This window comes from Oreochromis aureus, linkage group 9, assembly GCF_013358895.1.
Source record: "Oreochromis aureus strain Israel breed Guangdong linkage group 9, ZZ_aureus, whole genome shotgun sequence".
In the NCBI taxonomy this organism is placed as follows: Eukaryota; Metazoa; Chordata; class Actinopteri; order Cichliformes; family Cichlidae; genus Oreochromis; species Oreochromis aureus.
Window position 1 is genome coordinate 14,059,265 of NC_052950.1, and position 16,854 is coordinate 14,076,118.

Below are 16,854 nucleotides of genomic sequence, written 5' to 3' on the forward strand. Positions count from 1 at the left end.
AAAACATTTTACTTAAGTAAGAGATATAATCCTAGTTAAGTAGGTCTATAGCGCTAGTGGTCCGTTCTATGCTGTATAATGGTTTGGGGCACTATAAGACAGTGCTGTAGTAATACTTCTAGTACAGTGGCTTTGATGGGGCAGCCTATCATATTTCAGGATGAAGGCCCCTTTGCCTCCCTTCTAGACACCCCTCTGCTTTAAGGGACAAATGAATCATTCACCATAATTTAGAACTCTTAAAGGAATATTTACACAGATATACAAAAGGGCATTTTCAGCAGAGATCAGTGTTCAAACAGCATACTGTACTCCCTCACCTAAGTTTATTGTAGTAAGACTAACTGATCATTGGGAAAATACCTTTACCCTCATATTATGAACGCTAAAACCTGTTGGTCAAATTGAATAAACTATACATTTAATCAGATATGTGTTTGGAGGAATCTTTATGGGTTTTATTACAGTCTCAAAACTTTAAACAAACTTTCTTCTGAAACTGGTCACTGGCTTTAATATTATTATTAAGAGAAAATTTAACTTTAGACAGAAAAGTGGAACCCCAAAGTAACACTGCAAAAGGACAAATACATTAGTCTCGAGTTTAGTGAGACTGATGTACCCTCAGAAGGCCTCTTAGGTCCTGACTACATTATAAGGGATCTGTAACCTAGACTGTGCTTGTTTTTTAAAGGAATAGTACAAGCTGGTGTGAAAATGTTAATTTTAGGGTAACTTCCCAAACTTTAAGTGGCATGATATGGCTTACAGCCTCGAAAGTTTCATAGTACAGTTATGTTGTCACAAACAGTTTGGGTTAACTTAGCTTCGTGTGATGTCTTGAAAATATATCAGATGCAGGAAGAGCTGCTGCAAAGCATGTGACATGCAACATATTGATGACAGAGTTTTTCTGTGTCAACACACATTTATTGAAGTGATGCCACAAACAGGCAAAACATCATATTGGAGATTTTATTATTAAACAGCTTCTAGAAAATACAGGATTCCACAGACTGTGATTAGAAAATAATAACACAACATGAACAATTAAAAAAAAGCAGAATATCTGACACCCAACCAGCCCCAGTACTCAAAGGAAATATGATCAGACCAGAGAGACAATTTCATACTTGTGCGACAGAAACACATGCACATTCACACAATCACCGTCAGGTCACATACACTGGAAAGTGCAGATTTGTTCTAGCACATGTAGAAACTGAGCAGGTACAATATGCATATGACATCCCTTTCAAATTCAACCAACTTAACATCTAATGAAGTCATGTAATACAAAGAGCACAGAGTTTCGAATCTCAAGTTCTTGCAACAGTACAGAGGGGCAAAAAAACAAAAACCATAATGTGTCTAAAAGTAATTCATGAGGATGGACAGTAGCAAAAGAAAAAACACAGGTTACATGAGCTAGATAATGGACCAGCTCAAGGTTCTAGTCCACTTTTACCTCTCAAATCTCATATCTTTCTCTACTTGATATAAAAATAAAACTGTGCTTCTCAAAAAAAGAAAAAAGAAAAACAAAACAAAACAACCCTGGACGCTCCTGAGCCTATAAAACTATCTAGGATGTAATATTACACTCCTTTGATACTTCAGACGGGGACTCTGCCACTCTCGGCCAAACATTGCCCCATAAATCTTATCTGAACATTTCCTGGACGAACCTTGGGCCACGTGATCATTTGGGAAGCGCTCGAGTGCATTTCTGTGATTGACAGTTTGTGGAGCACAGCAGAACCATTTCAAAGCATTAAAAAAAAAAAAAAAAACAAATGGAAAAAAGGTTTTATAACGTCTTATAAAATGTTCTGGCTTAAGCAATTTCTCACCAGTAACTGAGCAATTTGCAAGTGAGCCAACAATCCCAAAAGCATTGTAGCACCACAGACCAAAGTGTGCAGAAAGAAAAACATTCTGAAGCAATGCAAATGAGCTAAATCCATGCTTAAAATGATATAAATGCTATTTTATCCTGTCTTTACATGCCGCTGCCTACTGTATTGATTTGGGTCCTCCCTTCTTTACCAAAGGCAACAGTAACCACTGCTAAAAACAGAGTCACTCGTGTACTTCAGTTCCAATCTCTGTAGTCTAATCCCTCTACCGAGTTGGATCCAACAGGAAAATGTGAATGTGGGTAAATTAAAAAGGAATCAAATGCATGTAGAAGACTGGACAATTCAGAATAGCGTATTTCCTCCGTTTTGGTTGGGTAATGGTCATTTTAGCATCATCTTCTATGCTTTTGGGAGATCAAGCTGTACTTGCTACAAACCCAAAGCTGGTCAGCTGCTCAGTAACATGCTTCTATCGTTTCCCGTTTCTATCTCTTGCCCCTTTTGTTACCAGCTGGGGGCTTCTTCAACTGGAGTAAGGGTGTTGGTGTGGCAAAGCCTCCAGGAGGTGGGTTAGACACGCCAAACGTCAGGCCGGCAGAGGGGTTGATGCCAGGGTTGCTGAAGTTGAAGCCTGAGCTGTTGGTGCTACCAAAACCTAGTAAAGCAAGACAAGGAACAAAAAACAAAAAACGGTCAAATCTGAGAAAAATAAAAGGATAAAACATGAATAACATGAGGATTTAGAAAATCTGGTGTCAGAAAAAAGAAGTGCAAATGAAATTCAGAGGCCTGCATTTTGTCGGTTTTTATAAGGATTTTGCCATCCTAGCTTAACTTTAAAATATGGATATACTAAACTTGTTGCCCATTTACATTACACTAATGATTCTAAAGTGCCAAACAAAGCGAGCTTATACATAGCGGCCCAGGTGTTAAGGTGCTATATACAGCATGTATTGTACCTGCACAAACATAACTGTATTTACCCACTGCTGGGACGTTCATTATAACTTTAAAATATGGATATACTAAACTTGTTGCAGTGCCATTTACATTACACGTATTCAGAATAATGAGAACTGTACAGTTACAGTTACCGCTTAGACCCTTATTCAAATACGTTATAAACTGGAATACACGCGGTAGCTTTGTCGCGGCCCAGGTGTTTGGGTGCTATATACAGCATGTATGTTGTTCCACCTGCACTCCAGACTGCCTCCTCTCTGGGCTGGGTGACTGGTGGAAGAGAGAATGGCAAAGAAGTAGCCCAGTGTAGTCCGTGTCCCCACCCTGTCACCAAAAAACCTGGCCCACTGCACCAAAAGAGTGTGGGAGAGTAAGCTGACATGACTCAACTGTCAGACTTCGGTCTCCGGAAAAAAATAAGTTCACACAGCCTAGTCTAGATAAAAAAGTTGACCCAGACAACAAAGAAGTGCCTCCAGGAGTTACACACGTGGCAGAGGTCATTTACAGACAAAAGCAAACCTTCAGTAACAGTAATAAATCACAGCAACAGGACATTCAAAGTTGTAAACAGCATGAAAATAAAGTATTCCAAAGTATTCAGAATACGTTACTCTCATTGAGTAACGTAACCACAAACTAATCCACAGATGTATTCACCACATTTTAAAAGTAACCTTCCCAACACTGTCCACAGAGCACCACACTTGGCTTAACTTCTGACCGAATACTGCAGAATCAAACAGGACTCACAGTGCACTACACTGCAAAGCAAAGGCCAAAGGAAGAAAAATGGCAGATTTCACCAAATACCCAAACTACGAGAAAACACACAATACTTTTGAGTGCGCTCAGACCACTTGCTTCCACACTCTCAAGTGGATTTGCAATTTGACATGCCCGTATTTTAACACCACAGCATTTCGCCATGACAGCTGAGTGAAACTGTTTGCCAAGTAACAACTGTAAGATAGGACTGCAGTTTTTTTTTTTCGTGGTGTGAACGCACTTGACTCCTCTCAAAAGGCAGAGCAGAAAAGAGAAACAGCTAAGCTCTGACTGCACCACTCTGTCAGACACATACACACCAGCTGCTTAGCCTGTCATACAACCAAACTCAACTTTGATTTAACCACCAGGTAACATTAGGGGAAATGGCAAAGTATGCAGGGGTCTAGCAAAAAATAAAACAAGAGAAAACAGGGAATATTCATTTAAAAAAAAAAAAAAAAAAAAAAAGCAGAGGTAATACCTCCCAGGGTAGAAGAGCCCAAGCTAGTGCCCAATGCTGAGGCAAAGGGGTTTCCAAACCCTGCCCCCAGAGGTGCCTGGGTCCCTAAGGCACAAAGAGAGAGCACAGGCTTTTACTCTTCTTTTGTGTGAGACAAAAAACACAAAATAAACTGCACTGCTGTCACGCTGACAGCTTTATTTTAGCTTTAGAAACAATTCCCGCAGTTGATTAAAATAAAATATGATAATCTGATCTAGTGACTGCGCCGACAGGGGCATCAAAAGACTACAACATCTAATTAACTGCAACCTCACATGAGCTGAAATATAATGACAATAATTAGGCAATGGATCAGGCTTTCACAAAGTACATATGAATATGTACTATCCTGCTATAAAGGCTTTCAACTATAATATTCCAGCTAATCAGCAGTGCATTTATCACTGCTGGCAAGCTGGGAGGGGGAAAAAGGAAGCACTGCTAGTTCTTTCACTCAGAAACTTGTCTTGTTTGCTTTATGCGTTCTCTATAATCTTATCAAATTTGGGAGGTTTTCAATTAGTCTCCATTCTTAAAACAAGTTCAGTGAAAAAGAAACAAGGACAAGCGTTTCTTTGTTTAAAAACCAATTTATTTTCAATTAAATATGCAATTCCACTTACATAAAACACAAACAAACAGTTTGGAACAAAAATTGGCTGTTAATTGCTAAGTGCTACTGCATTTGACAAGTTTCCAAATTCAAGATTTCTGAGAGTGAATGAACTAGCATACCTAAAATTAAAAAAATCTTTTTAAAAATGCATCACACAATTACTGAATATAGCTTTAAAAGGCACAACATATCCATAGATTAAATATACTGTATCAACAGGCATTGGATATATAAGATTAAAACACACGGTTACAGGTAAAAGCACTGGAGAATTAGATAAATGTGAAAACGGCATTCGTGGCTGCCTTTCAGTGTAAACTGGTCAAAACAAAGAAAATCAGTGATTTGGTACAGTTTGCCTGTGAAAGACAGTGTGGTCAAGTTTTGAGTCATGCGTCCAACATAAACTGAAGGACCTTTGTTACGTTCGTTTAAATAATTTTACACCGATTCTTGAAAACAAAAGCTCCATTGTGAATTACTACAAGCTACAAATTCGTCTTTGTTGGATCAAGTCTGACTTTAGAGAGAGATGACAAGCTAAAACCTGCAAGAGATTGATTTTTTTTTTTTAAGTCTAATTTCAGACAACTATTAGTAAATTCTACTGGTTCCAAAACACCCTGTAATAGTCATACCTCCTGAACGCCACAAGCAGGGGAAAAACAAACAAACAAAATACTAAACACTATAAATGACAAAGAATATGGAAATGTTTTGGAGATAATAGCAACATTCAAACAGTCAACTAATCAGGCCCATTATTGTGAACTGTTGTGCTCAAGCTTAACACAGAAAAACAAAGATACCAAAAGGTATAATTCAGATTCATTACTGAGCATCTCAGGTTCATGTAGGCAAATTGTGACACTGGTTATCTGCCTACCGTTTAAAAAATAAATAAATAAAAAGTCACATTAATTCCTTCACTTCTTTTATAAAAGGAAAAAAGAAGAGGTAAATGGGAACAGCTGTTATATTAGCACTCATGAAAATACAGCATTTGCATACATGTTACTGACAGTGAGAAGATACCTACTAGAGAGTATTAAAGTGGCTTAATATCCACAATTATCATCAAAGTCAAAACAACTTTGACAGACCAATAATTATTAAATTATTTAATAGTCATTATTGTGCCAAGTGAGATTGTAGAGGTGTGGAAGACGATATTTTAAAGTGTGAGCAAGACTGCACAGAATGTCGAATTCTGGATGAGTGTGGACTTCCATTTAAAGGACTTCCTTTAAATCCTACAAAAACAAACAAAAACCTAGCGTTTGACAAGAGGACTGGACTGTCCAAAAGCAGCAGTGTTTTCATTAGCAATTAATCATTTAGGTTGTTTTTTTACTCATTTCGCCAAACACCACCGTAATCAGCAGCAGTATGCCGATGATTGCTGGTAGTGAGTTCAATGAATTCCTGTTTGTATCGCGGCATGTTCAACGGCAGTTTTCCAATCTTTATTCCTCTGAGTGCCAATACTGCTGAGCTCGCAGCACTATCTACAACAAGCAACGCTGTATCCTCAGATGAGAAAAATGGTGGGAAAATAAACTCCCCTATACAATCAAGACACACAATGTGGCCACACAGACCTGTTTCTTTTGGCACTAATATATCTCACTGGTACTTATGGACCAGTGTGAGCAGCAAAAAATTGTTCTCCTCTGAACTACCAAACAGTCAAACCAACAAGAAAAGTAGACTTTACAGAATTGAGAAGCAAATGTCTGTCCAAAGTACCATCGCCTTGGATAAAATACCTGAAATCACAACTTGTGAACAGCTCTTTAGCTCCACATTTTCTCTGAAATGAACTCTCTGTGAAATGATCCAGCCCTGTTGCACTGACAGTAGCCCTTAAGTAAAATCACTTTCATCAAGTTACAGCGGTATGGCCTTTATTAAAACCAAACCAGCCAAATATATCAAGGTATTGAACAGTGAGATAATGCACACACTTACTGTCACTGCTGACAATTCATTATCCAAATGATCCGTCCACATAAAAGACCAACCTCAGCTCCTTGTTCACAACACGAACACACTGAGAACGCTGCTTCATTTAGGCCAGCAATAAGTGACCGGGGCTTTTCACCGTTCTCAGCCTTAGTTCCACTAGAAAAACTTAAATTATTTTTTTATTTTTTTAAATTACAGCTCTGATATTTAGTTATTTTCAGTCCTGAGTCTTTTGGGACCTTAACCCAATGTCCATGGAGACAGAAATCTGAACAGTGTAGGGCCCATTCCCATCTGGCAGGTGTACAGGTTAGATGTAAATCTACCAGAAGAAAACTCCAGCCCACTGCATCTTTAAATGCTGTGATACTGATCACCCTCCAACATGCCATTTCAATAATGACCCAAGTCTAAGGTTGACCTATTATATTTCAAGCTCTATTTTTTTTAAATCCTTGGGTTCTATTAGATTTGTATGACTCACGTCCCCTCAGCTCATCCACTGACTGAAACAAACCTGTTTTAGCTCCTCTCTCTTCAGTCAACTTTCTTCTGATTGGCTGCCCCTTGCAAAAAGAAGCTGTGAAAAGCAGGTGGGTGGGGCTACTATAACCATATTAATGATAATCCTTCGTCATGACATCAAACAGTGTCGTGAGTTAAGAAAAAAATATTAGAAAACTTGCATTTAGAGTTCTGAAGACTGAGTGTTTGGTTTGCTGGGATTACTTGTACACTAAACTCATTTTGAAACTTTCAACATGTTTAATATGCAAAAACTAAACGAACCTAAACAGGTCACCTTTAAGCAGAAAAAATAAATATGTAAATAAATACACCAGCCTGATATTAGGCTTAGATTAGGCTTGGCAGAAAAGATGGGAAAAAATTATTTGATTTTTAATTAAAAAAAAAAAAAAAAAAAAAAAAAAAAAAAATCTTAAGCAGGCACCAAGGTGGTGTGCACTTCTACCACACAATAATAGCTGTTGTGGCTTGTGTGTTAAGTTGTTATTTTTTCTTTTTCAGTAAACAGTGGATAAGGAATGGATTAGTTAAATAGTCCCATACCTACTTGGCACATAGTTAATTAGTTTAGGTGTTAACTTACAACTCCATCTGCATACCCAAATAAGTGTTCAAAAGTATGTGAAATACTCATTAAAAATGGAAAAATTAGCAAACATCTGGTGGGCAGCAGATCTGATAACAGTCAAAGCACATCTCATGAGCTTTATGAAAAGGAGCAGAGATCAGGACTTAACATTTTTAAACCAACCTGCCTTTACAACCCATCAACCCAATAATAATTGCTTTAAAACCTTTAAAGTTAAGTCAATAAAGAGACAGCAAAAGCATGCTAATATATAGCTTAGTGTGTTAGTTGTATGCAGGTACCCTGATGTGCCAGTAAAAATGGCTTACAACTCAAACCAAATGGCTAAAATGTTGAACATCTTAGAGATGTTGCAGTAAATATTCTTAAGGTTATGTTGGTTGTACTTTAACGAAACTGAATTTGAGTCCTTGACTGCTCAGTATAAGAGGCTCATTTAGATATTTTAGGATATAAGCTCCTACAAAAATGCCAAATCGTCTGCTATGATTTCCGATTAAACACGATGTTTCATCTGTGTATTTATGCTGAATATTGTGTACTTAATAGTAATTTTGTTACTGCCAGACAGTAGAAAGAACTTAACAATCAGCATGACAGTCAAACTGTAAATGTTAGTAGGCTGAGGTTATTTAGAGCATCATTTGTCTAAAGTGAAGACCTGTGTCTAAACTAGACTTTTTACTTGTAAGACCTTGGGCAACAGAAGCTGTGTGCTTGAAGGAACAGTGGGGATGACAACTTTAATATATTCTCTTCTTGTTTTACTACCCTGTATATTCAGAGGGGAGTATGCTGATTCGGTGTCAGATTAACTTGTGTTCCCCACACCTCTGAGATATAATTCGGATTTAAGATAGCTGGGGCTACATTACCATAGATGTACACCAACTCAACGCCCAGACTGACGTGACAAAAATCTAAAGATGCACCACTATCTGGACTAATCATTCAGAAACCACAAAATTCACAGCAAGTGCATTAATTATCCTAAAATCATTACACAACAACCTCAACTGAGTACTAAGGCTCACTTTTAGCATTGCTAAAACAAAACAAAACCCAAAATTGAGGTTTAGAAGTTTCCAGATTCAAAATGAGATTGCTTGACTTTTTCCACCACTGTGCAATTTCCCCAGTGATGTCAGCCATAAAGCTGCTCTGGTATCCCATTAGAGAGGGCACACGGAGGAGGAGAGAAATTAACAGAAGGGATTTGGTCTTCATTTTGCACTGGGGCCATCTATTTAATGTCCTCACTCTTGAACTGTAAGGTGCATAAAATGAATGTTTCCAACCCTTGAACTGAGAGTCAGAGACAAGACGGTAAGGCAGCACAAATGTCTCCTGTTAAAGTTAAGCAACAGATTTCTCTCATTTCTTCCTTTCTAGCCTCTTTTCATTCACTACACAAAGCACAGATACCTTAACACCAGATAAGGCTGCTGTTACTTTTGTACTTTTAATCATCCTCTCTCACCTTTTGAGTTATTTGCTACCAAAATATGTTAAAAGCACACTGATCCTGTCTTGTCCACAACTTGCTTTTATTATTGATTCTCCTTCCTCTCCTTCAGTCTCCTAACAAAGGAGAAACTTGCTAGAACTTGTAGGCAGTCAGACCTGGAGTTGGCTGCTGTTGCTGGGTCAATGTGGCTGCCATGGCCACAGCTGCAGCATTGGGCACACTGGAGAACGGAGCAGGCCCAGTAGTGACTCGCGGCGTGCTCTGCCATTTCCTGTTAGACGCCCGTTTGGACTCAAACACGTCCGTGGAGTCTTCCAGGAAGGCTCTGCGGTAGGAGAGGTACTGATGCTTCAAAATCTATACCACAAGACACCAGAGAGAAAGACACGTTAAATGAAAACGCTACAACTGCCTCGTCACCCAGTCCTATACATCATTACACAAAATTTCAAGCAATGTGAACGAGGATCTTTTTATTATTATGTGTAAAAGCAGGAGGGAATAAACTGACCTTGACATTCTCATGGACAGACTGGAGCTGGGCGGCCTGTGCGACAAATGTTTGATACAACTTCTGCATGGCCAAGGTCAGATCTGTAAACAAAAGCATAAAAAAATGCCTGCATAAATATTTGATGTATTTTAATAAAATGGGGTGGGTTACATAAAAGAACCAGAAACAGTCTTTTTTCTCTTCATCTTGAATGCAAAGACATCTGTAGCCTGTTTGTTAATGAAACATGTAACACTGTGATCAAACCGAACTTTAACATGACCATAATTATATTAACAGCCAGACAAATGTGTTCTCACCCTGAGGAGTGATGTGAGAGCCGCTGCTTTGGGTTGTCAGGTGGTTCTCCAGTTCTTCTATCTGCTGCCGGTACTGCTGAAGCTGCACCTCGAATTGCTCTACCAGGCTACGGAAATAACTACACACAAAAGGGACACGTAATTTAAATCTCAGTACATTAGGCAATGTTCATTATTAACCTTTTGAATCAACTATTAAGAGAAGCTTTTTGACAAAAACATCCACTGGCCAAGGGTATTTTTTTTATTGCTGTCCTATGATATTAAAATGAAATAGAGACATTTGAAACAGAGTCTATGAGAACTAAAGGATCTGATTGCAATAGCACACACTGACCTTGGATTTACTTTCTGACTTTCATCCAATAGCTTACTTACTCTGATGGAGCCGTATTCTCGTGCTGAAGTCCAGGGGGGGTCTTTTGTGTACGAAGTGCTATGTCAGCATTTTTCAACTCCTTAGCAACAAAGGAAAGAGGAAAGTCAAACGTCTAGAAAAAAAAAAAATCTTTGAGATTCCCAAGGGAAACTTTTCATATTTTTAGTTTGTGAGGTATAAAGAACAGGAAAGGTTAACCCACATATAGGGCTGCCACGATTAGTCGACTAGTCACGATTACGTCGACTATTAAAATCGTCGACGACTAATTTAATAGTCGACGCGTCGTTTGAAGCTTTGTAAGATCCCAAAAGACGCAGGAATAAGTAGTAGTATTTAAGAGTGTAATAACGGACTGAAACAGAAGATGGCAGCACTGCATGTACAAGGATGCCAGCTGCCGTTAAACCCCGAAGAAGAAGAAGCTGTGTCCCAGAATTCATAGCGCGGCCCAGCGCAGTTGTCAACAATGGCGGCAGCTAGTTAGTTTTAATATTACTCTTATTATTCTTTTTGGGTCACAAAATAAAGTTTAACATATTTTCAGGTGAGAATGTAGCTGTTTAACCTCAAATATCTGCTCAGTTTATCAAGACACCACATATTTTCAAAAGCACTCCAATGGTTTCGGAGACGTCTGTTACCCACCAGCTCGATAGTTAGCCGGGGTTCAAGGCTCACTAGAGCCTGTGAGAACACCAGACTCCCGGCAAATTGTTTTCAAACCCACCGCTGTCTTTCGCTACTCAGGTTAAACATGCTGTATAAGTCACTTAGATAACTTAAAAATGTTATTGTTTGGCTTTTTTTAGTATTTTATTTGTTCCTGAGTAAATCGGTTTGGCTGAGAAATAAAGTTACAGTTTTACACAGCTGAATAAACGTCAAGCAGACAACTGATTATCATTAGTGTGAGATGCTCGAGAATATACTCCGGTGTCCTGTTATATTTTAGATAGCAAGGAGCAGACGGCTGAGTTTATTAAACTCCACCGAAACAATCTGCAGATTTCATTAAAATTTAATAAACTATCATCTTGTCTTTATTTTTAGTTAGCACAAACCTTAAACACTTCAAGCTGTAAGCTAATGATAGTTATATAAGAGCCGATGCATGCTGGTGCAATAAGCTGTACATTTTACGTCCAATGGATGCATGATCTGATTAGTCGACTGATCGCAGAAATAATCGGTGACTAGTCGACTATCAAAATAATCGTCTGTGGCAGCCCTACCCACATATTAAGTTAAGTTCATCTGAAGTCCAATTTTATATAATTTTGTTTATCTTAGGTATATCTACAGATGCTTTTAGGAAATGAACACTGATATTGAACTTCCTGACTTATATATTTTGCAACACTGCATACACTATATACTGTGTATCCACTAGGGGTTTGTAATGCAAGTGTCTGATTGACTAACTTTTTAATGACAAAAAACGTGCATCAGAAATGGACACCTGTACCAACATAAGTACACTGTTTTTACCTGTGCCGTCTCCAATTTCAGTTTGTCGATGGCCAAAGCTTGGCGCTGCAGACCGCTGGCGCTGACAGACAGAAGCTGTTTGAGGCTCTTGATGTCATCTTGGACTTTAGAAATGGCCTTTGATGACATTCTGCTTATATCCTCCTGAACTTGTTTTTGCTCTTTCACAAATTTTCTGCAAAGGAATTGAGAAAAGAAGGAAATCACTTGTAGATGACATAAAAGCTCTCTGACAGATATGCCAAACTATCAAAATATGCTTTCAAAGTGCTACTACTCAAACTACATGTATGCATCTGGGATTTTACACAGAATGGGGGAAATCCTAGTGACCTCACCAGATAAAATTTGGGTTGGGTCATACTGCTGCATTCAACCTAATAAACACCTGATAAAAATCACACACCAATACTTACTGAAAATTTTCAACATCCTGACAAATAACTGGGGGCAGGTTCTCATCTTTTAGAGCTTTGCTGTCTCTGAGGGTGAGAAAAAATGTTTTTCATCATTAGAACAGAAAGGATAGTCGGTGCTAAACAATTAACAGCAGAGTGAGACACTCATTGTCTCTCAGTAATTTTTTCTCTTCTCTGCATAACAGTGTGGACTCTTTTGTTAGACAAATTCCATAAGACAGTAAAGGACCGCGTTGGTCAGTAGGACGTACTGCGCATTGGCTCCAGAAGATGTGTCGCTCTTATTCTCAGAGGAAGTGCTGAAGTCGACTCCACCCAGGCCAATACTCGGAGCAGGAGGTGCTGATGACGCTGTCGAGGTTGCCAGCAGAGAACCGAACGATAACCCGCCTCCTGCACCGAGAGTAGCCTGACCCAGACCTGCAGCAAGACATAATCATGCAGTTTACAGGACTGTGACAACTAATTAAAAAGAACACACTGTAATTCAAAGCAGTCACTGTACTCCCTTAATTATCGCAAACACTTTGCATATCTAACTCAAAAGAAGTTTGAAATCATCTATCCTAGTGATGGTATTCTGTTAATACTTGGCCATGTTTTAACACATAAGCTCTGTAAAGCTGACAGTTTGCCTCTCACCTGTGGGTCCAGTGCTGGAGAAGAGACTGCTGCCTAGTGATGGACCTGTTGAGGCTGCTGTGGTGGTGGTCGTAGTGCCGCCGAGACCGAGGGCAAAGCCAGTGGCTGTAGGCTGCTGTGGAGCTGTGGAGGTCAGGACAGAGCCAAACGTCAAGCCTGTCCCAGCAGCAGCTGTCGAAGAGGTGCTAGTAGCTGTGAGGGAGAACGGCGTAGCTGAGGCTGTGGGCTTGTTGAAAGCCAAGCTAAAGCCAGTGGTGGCAGCTGTACTGGCTGGGGCACCTGAGAGAAAGTAATTGTGTTAAAAAAAAAAAAAAAAAAAAAAAAAAAAAAATCACAGTTATTACCTGTTGTTCAGAAACACTTCAACTTCAACTTAAAACTACCCCAGAGAGAACCCCAAACATACCTAATGTGAGGCCTGTAGTGGGCGCAGCAGCACCTGAAATAACACAAGGTCCCAGCATAAGATGGGCAGCTGGCGAAAATATCACGAATAGTTTTATTTCTTTATTATTTTGCATTCTTACTTGAGGCAGGTGTATTGAAGGAGAATCCTCCAGCAGGTTTCTGAGCAAAAAGACTGCTTCCTAGGCCAAGAGATGGGGTGCTGGTGCTGGTACTGGGGGTTGCACTTGCTGTACCCAAAACTGTACCAAAAGAAAAGCCACCGGTATTGGCCGCAGGAGCACTTTCAAAGAAAAAAAAGTAATAGGTTTAGGCCCATACATTCTTCTACAAGTTTCAAACTAATAAAAGATTGACACTGTGTTATAGTTACAGTACACACAGATTAACAACTAGGACTTTGTCGAAGAAAATACACAGGGTCTTAAATTTCTATATAGAAGACCTAAATGGTGATAAGTGCTTTACAGATGGATGGTAATCCCAATCACATTATTACCAGTTATGAACTAATTTCCCTCTTTTTTTTAAAAAAAAAAAAAAGTAACTAAAACTACTATAGCTTAATTGTTACTTCAAACACTTCTCCTGGTAGCCCGCAGTTTGCAAGAGTTCCCTCTACAGTGCCTGCATGTGCAAAGTTTCAAATTATAACAGAGTTTACAAACTTATCTCATTAAAATGCTCATCTATAACCCGACATTGCTGAATAACTCGGGAAAACAACGTACACAGCACTGACTTTGAAACTCGCAAGCCGTATATGCTAACGCCAAGATACCTCTGGTTATGCTAGCGTTAGCTAAGTGGGCTATCTGAAATTTGTCGTTACCTGGTTGCGCCCCCAAATGTGAATCCTCCACCTGTGTTGGTGGACCCAAGAGCTCCCGAACCAAAGTTAAAGCTAGACATTTTCTTTTAAAAGGCACAGTGTCAACACCAATCGGTTATGTGGGCTTAGCTCACTTCTGAAAACATCACAGCTAACACGACAGTTAGCTTAGTCGCCCGCGTGAGGGCCGAACCCGCGGTCCCGTCTTCACCAAAACATACTTGAACTCATCAGCTCTCTCACTAAATCCCAAAATATTCCGTTGCTACCCGCTATGTTTACACAACCTGTTCCTCCGCTTCTATTTCTTAAACCTGACAATTATCTCAGGGTGCATTCACGCATGGTGTCACTTTTCTTATTCCCCGCCTGGTATGTCCTATATGCTAGTGCATTTCGGGTAGTGGATTTTCTTTTTTCAACTACATTAACCGTCATCCCCGCAGATTTAGCGTCTCGTGATGTGTCACGCATGCGCATGGGATCAAGTCAGGCAGTCCTTAGCAGCAAATGTATGTTGAATCCGGTCTTTCTTTCAAAGTAAAAGAGGCAGCTACAGACTATAATTACAACGCGGTAGATGAATAGCTCAGAGTACATTAATGTATTTGCAAAATTGAGTATAACTGGTTGCACAATGCTGATTCAAAATTGACATTGTCTCTGTGAGTTTAAATAATCTGTTACTTACCTGATAAATGAGCAACAGCTCCCTCATACTGAACCCGGGAAGGACGAATGGTTCAAAAGTTTGTGTCAGAAATAGTTTTTGGTAACCTAATGAACCAAAAAATTATGAAAACAAATATGTTGCAAATATGTTATCTGAGCTTTTCAACATTTGTTGAATTGTTCCACGTTTTTTCTTTTGGCTCAGAAATGTTGCAGAACATCCAGGTCATCTTTTGCAAACTCTGGAAAATATATTTTATCAATATTAATATCAATTAATGTTTTAATTTCATATAAACATATTAATACATGTTTCAGCAGGGATTTATTCAGATCTTTTGACATTAGGTTTGGGTTCTTTTTTTTGTTTCGCTCTCGGTGTGATATTTCCTAGATGTAACCTGTGCACAGTCCTGAATTTCATCCCTTTGTAGAGGGTGCCAAGAGGAACTGTGGCACTGCATGAGGAAGTCAGCAGTGGCAGGGAAGTATGTGAGGCTGGTGCTGTACGTGTTTTAGGACAGCAAGACAGTGGTGAGGTGTGTGGTAGGCAAGATGGAGCCTAGCGACATGGAGAGAAGATCTGGTCTGGAGAGAAGAGGAATGGAAGTCAGAAGAAACAAGACAGAATCTGTGAGAATTAGAGGGAGACATGTGGAATGATAAAGCTGCAAGGAACGGAGGAATGATAATGAAGTTGGATGAGTTTACCTGAGGTCACCCATCCGAAACAATGGACAGATTTAGAGATGAGATGGTCTGAACATATACAGAGGAGCGATGCTGTATCTACTGGATGAAAGATGTTGACTATAGAGCTGACAGGGACGAGGAAAGAGAAAAACTTCAGAGGGGGTTTGTAGATATAGTGAAGGGGGGCATGCAGGAGAGATGGGGTGAGAGAGAGGAAGATGATCCGCTGTGGTGATGCATAAGGGGAGCAGCTGAAAGAAGAAGAAGTGGACAGTTTGTCTTTTTGTGGACTGACCCACATCTGTAGAAAGGTTGCAGCAGCCTATTCCAGAGTCATGCCGAATCCTTAGTCTGATACCCCGTCAAAGTAATTATTTAGATAGTTAAAGGACGAACCAATTTCTCTTGAGAAGAGCACACGTTGTAAGTATATTTGCTTTAGTTTGACAACATTTTATAAGTAATCATGCCAATAATTATCATAGGTTGTAATTTTTGTATTATCTTTTATTTTGATTTCATTTTAACTTTGCTTTTCATTCAGTTAGTTTCCCAAAGTAGGTTTGATGGTTTCAGTTCAGTTTTTGTTGTTTGGAAAATCCATCCATCCATCCATTCGCTTCCGCTTATCCTTTTCAGGGTCGCGGGGGGCGCTGGAGCCTATCCCAGCTGTCATAGGGCGAGAGGCGGGGTACGCCCTGGACAGGTCGCCAGTCTGTCGCAGGGCTAACATACAGAGACAGACAACCATTCGCACTCACATTCACTCGCACATTTACACCTAGTGGCAATTTGGATTATCCAATTAACCTATCCCCACAAGCTGCATGTGTTTGGAAAATGTTTAGTTTTAATCTTTTGAAGTATTATTGTTTTTGGAAAATATATACTACAGGAAGGATTTAGAAAAAAAAATCAGTGTCAATATTATAACATAAAAAGAACTTTTTGAAAGCAGTTGACTCACAGTCATACAGACATACAGAATCTCAGTAAGCTTGTCCATCAATGGCTCATTCTATTATTTTTCTTAGTTTTCCGAGTTCATTTCAGTTCATTTTCTTTATTTCAAAAATCTATTATTGTCTTTTAATTAACTAAAGCGTTTTTCACAAATAGTTTAAGTCTTTAGGTTATATTAATCACGATAACTTTAAATGGCTTACAAACTCTGCCCTACAACCGCAACCACCAAAAAAGTAAAGGAATTCAAAGTTGAAGTTGATCCGGCTTTTATT

The 16,854-nt window shown here is 39.2% G+C and overlaps 1 protein-coding gene across 2 annotated transcripts; it reads right to left on the reverse strand.

The window, feature by feature from the left end:
* Positions 1–961: 961 nt before the first annotated feature.
* On the reverse strand, positions 962–14,714 carry nup58 (nucleoporin 58). 2 transcript variants are annotated; one of them, XM_031749980.2, is made up of 13 exons: positions 14,252–14,714; positions 13,542–13,702; positions 13,421–13,453; positions 13,015–13,293; positions 12,624–12,792; positions 12,370–12,435; positions 11,954–12,128; positions 10,462–10,541; positions 10,084–10,202; positions 9,782–9,864; positions 9,426–9,627; positions 4,081–4,164; positions 962–2,517 (listed from the first exon to the last, which is right to left on the reverse strand). In XM_031749980.2, the coding sequence occupies exons 1-13, from the start codon at positions 14,329–14,331 to the stop codon at positions 2,348–2,350; spliced, it is 1,701 nt and encodes a 566-aa protein (XP_031605840.1). In that variant the 5' UTR covers positions 14,332–14,714; the 3' UTR covers positions 962–2,347. The 2 variants fall into 2 exon arrangements, with proteins under 2 accessions (XP_031605840.1, XP_031605841.1); XM_031749981.2 differs by lacking the exon at positions 4,081–4,164 and having other exon boundaries at positions 14,252–14,713.
* Between the last annotated feature and the right edge of the window lie 2,140 nt (positions 14,715–16,854).

Excerpts from the sequence above, each read along its gene's own strand:
- nup58 (XM_031749980.2), bottom strand. The coding sequence starts at position 14,331 with ATGTCTAGCTTTAACTTTGGTTCGGGAGCTCTTGGGTCCACCAACACA. Across the intron at positions 13,703-14,251 it reads ACATTTGGGGGCGCAACCAG|TGCTCCTGCGGCCAATACCG; the intron begins GTAACGACAAAT and ends TTTCTTTGAAAG. Across the intron at positions 13,294-13,420 it reads CACTACAGGCCTCACATTAG|GTGCCCCAGCCAGTACAGCT; the intron begins GTATGTTTGGGG and ends ACTTTCTCTCAG.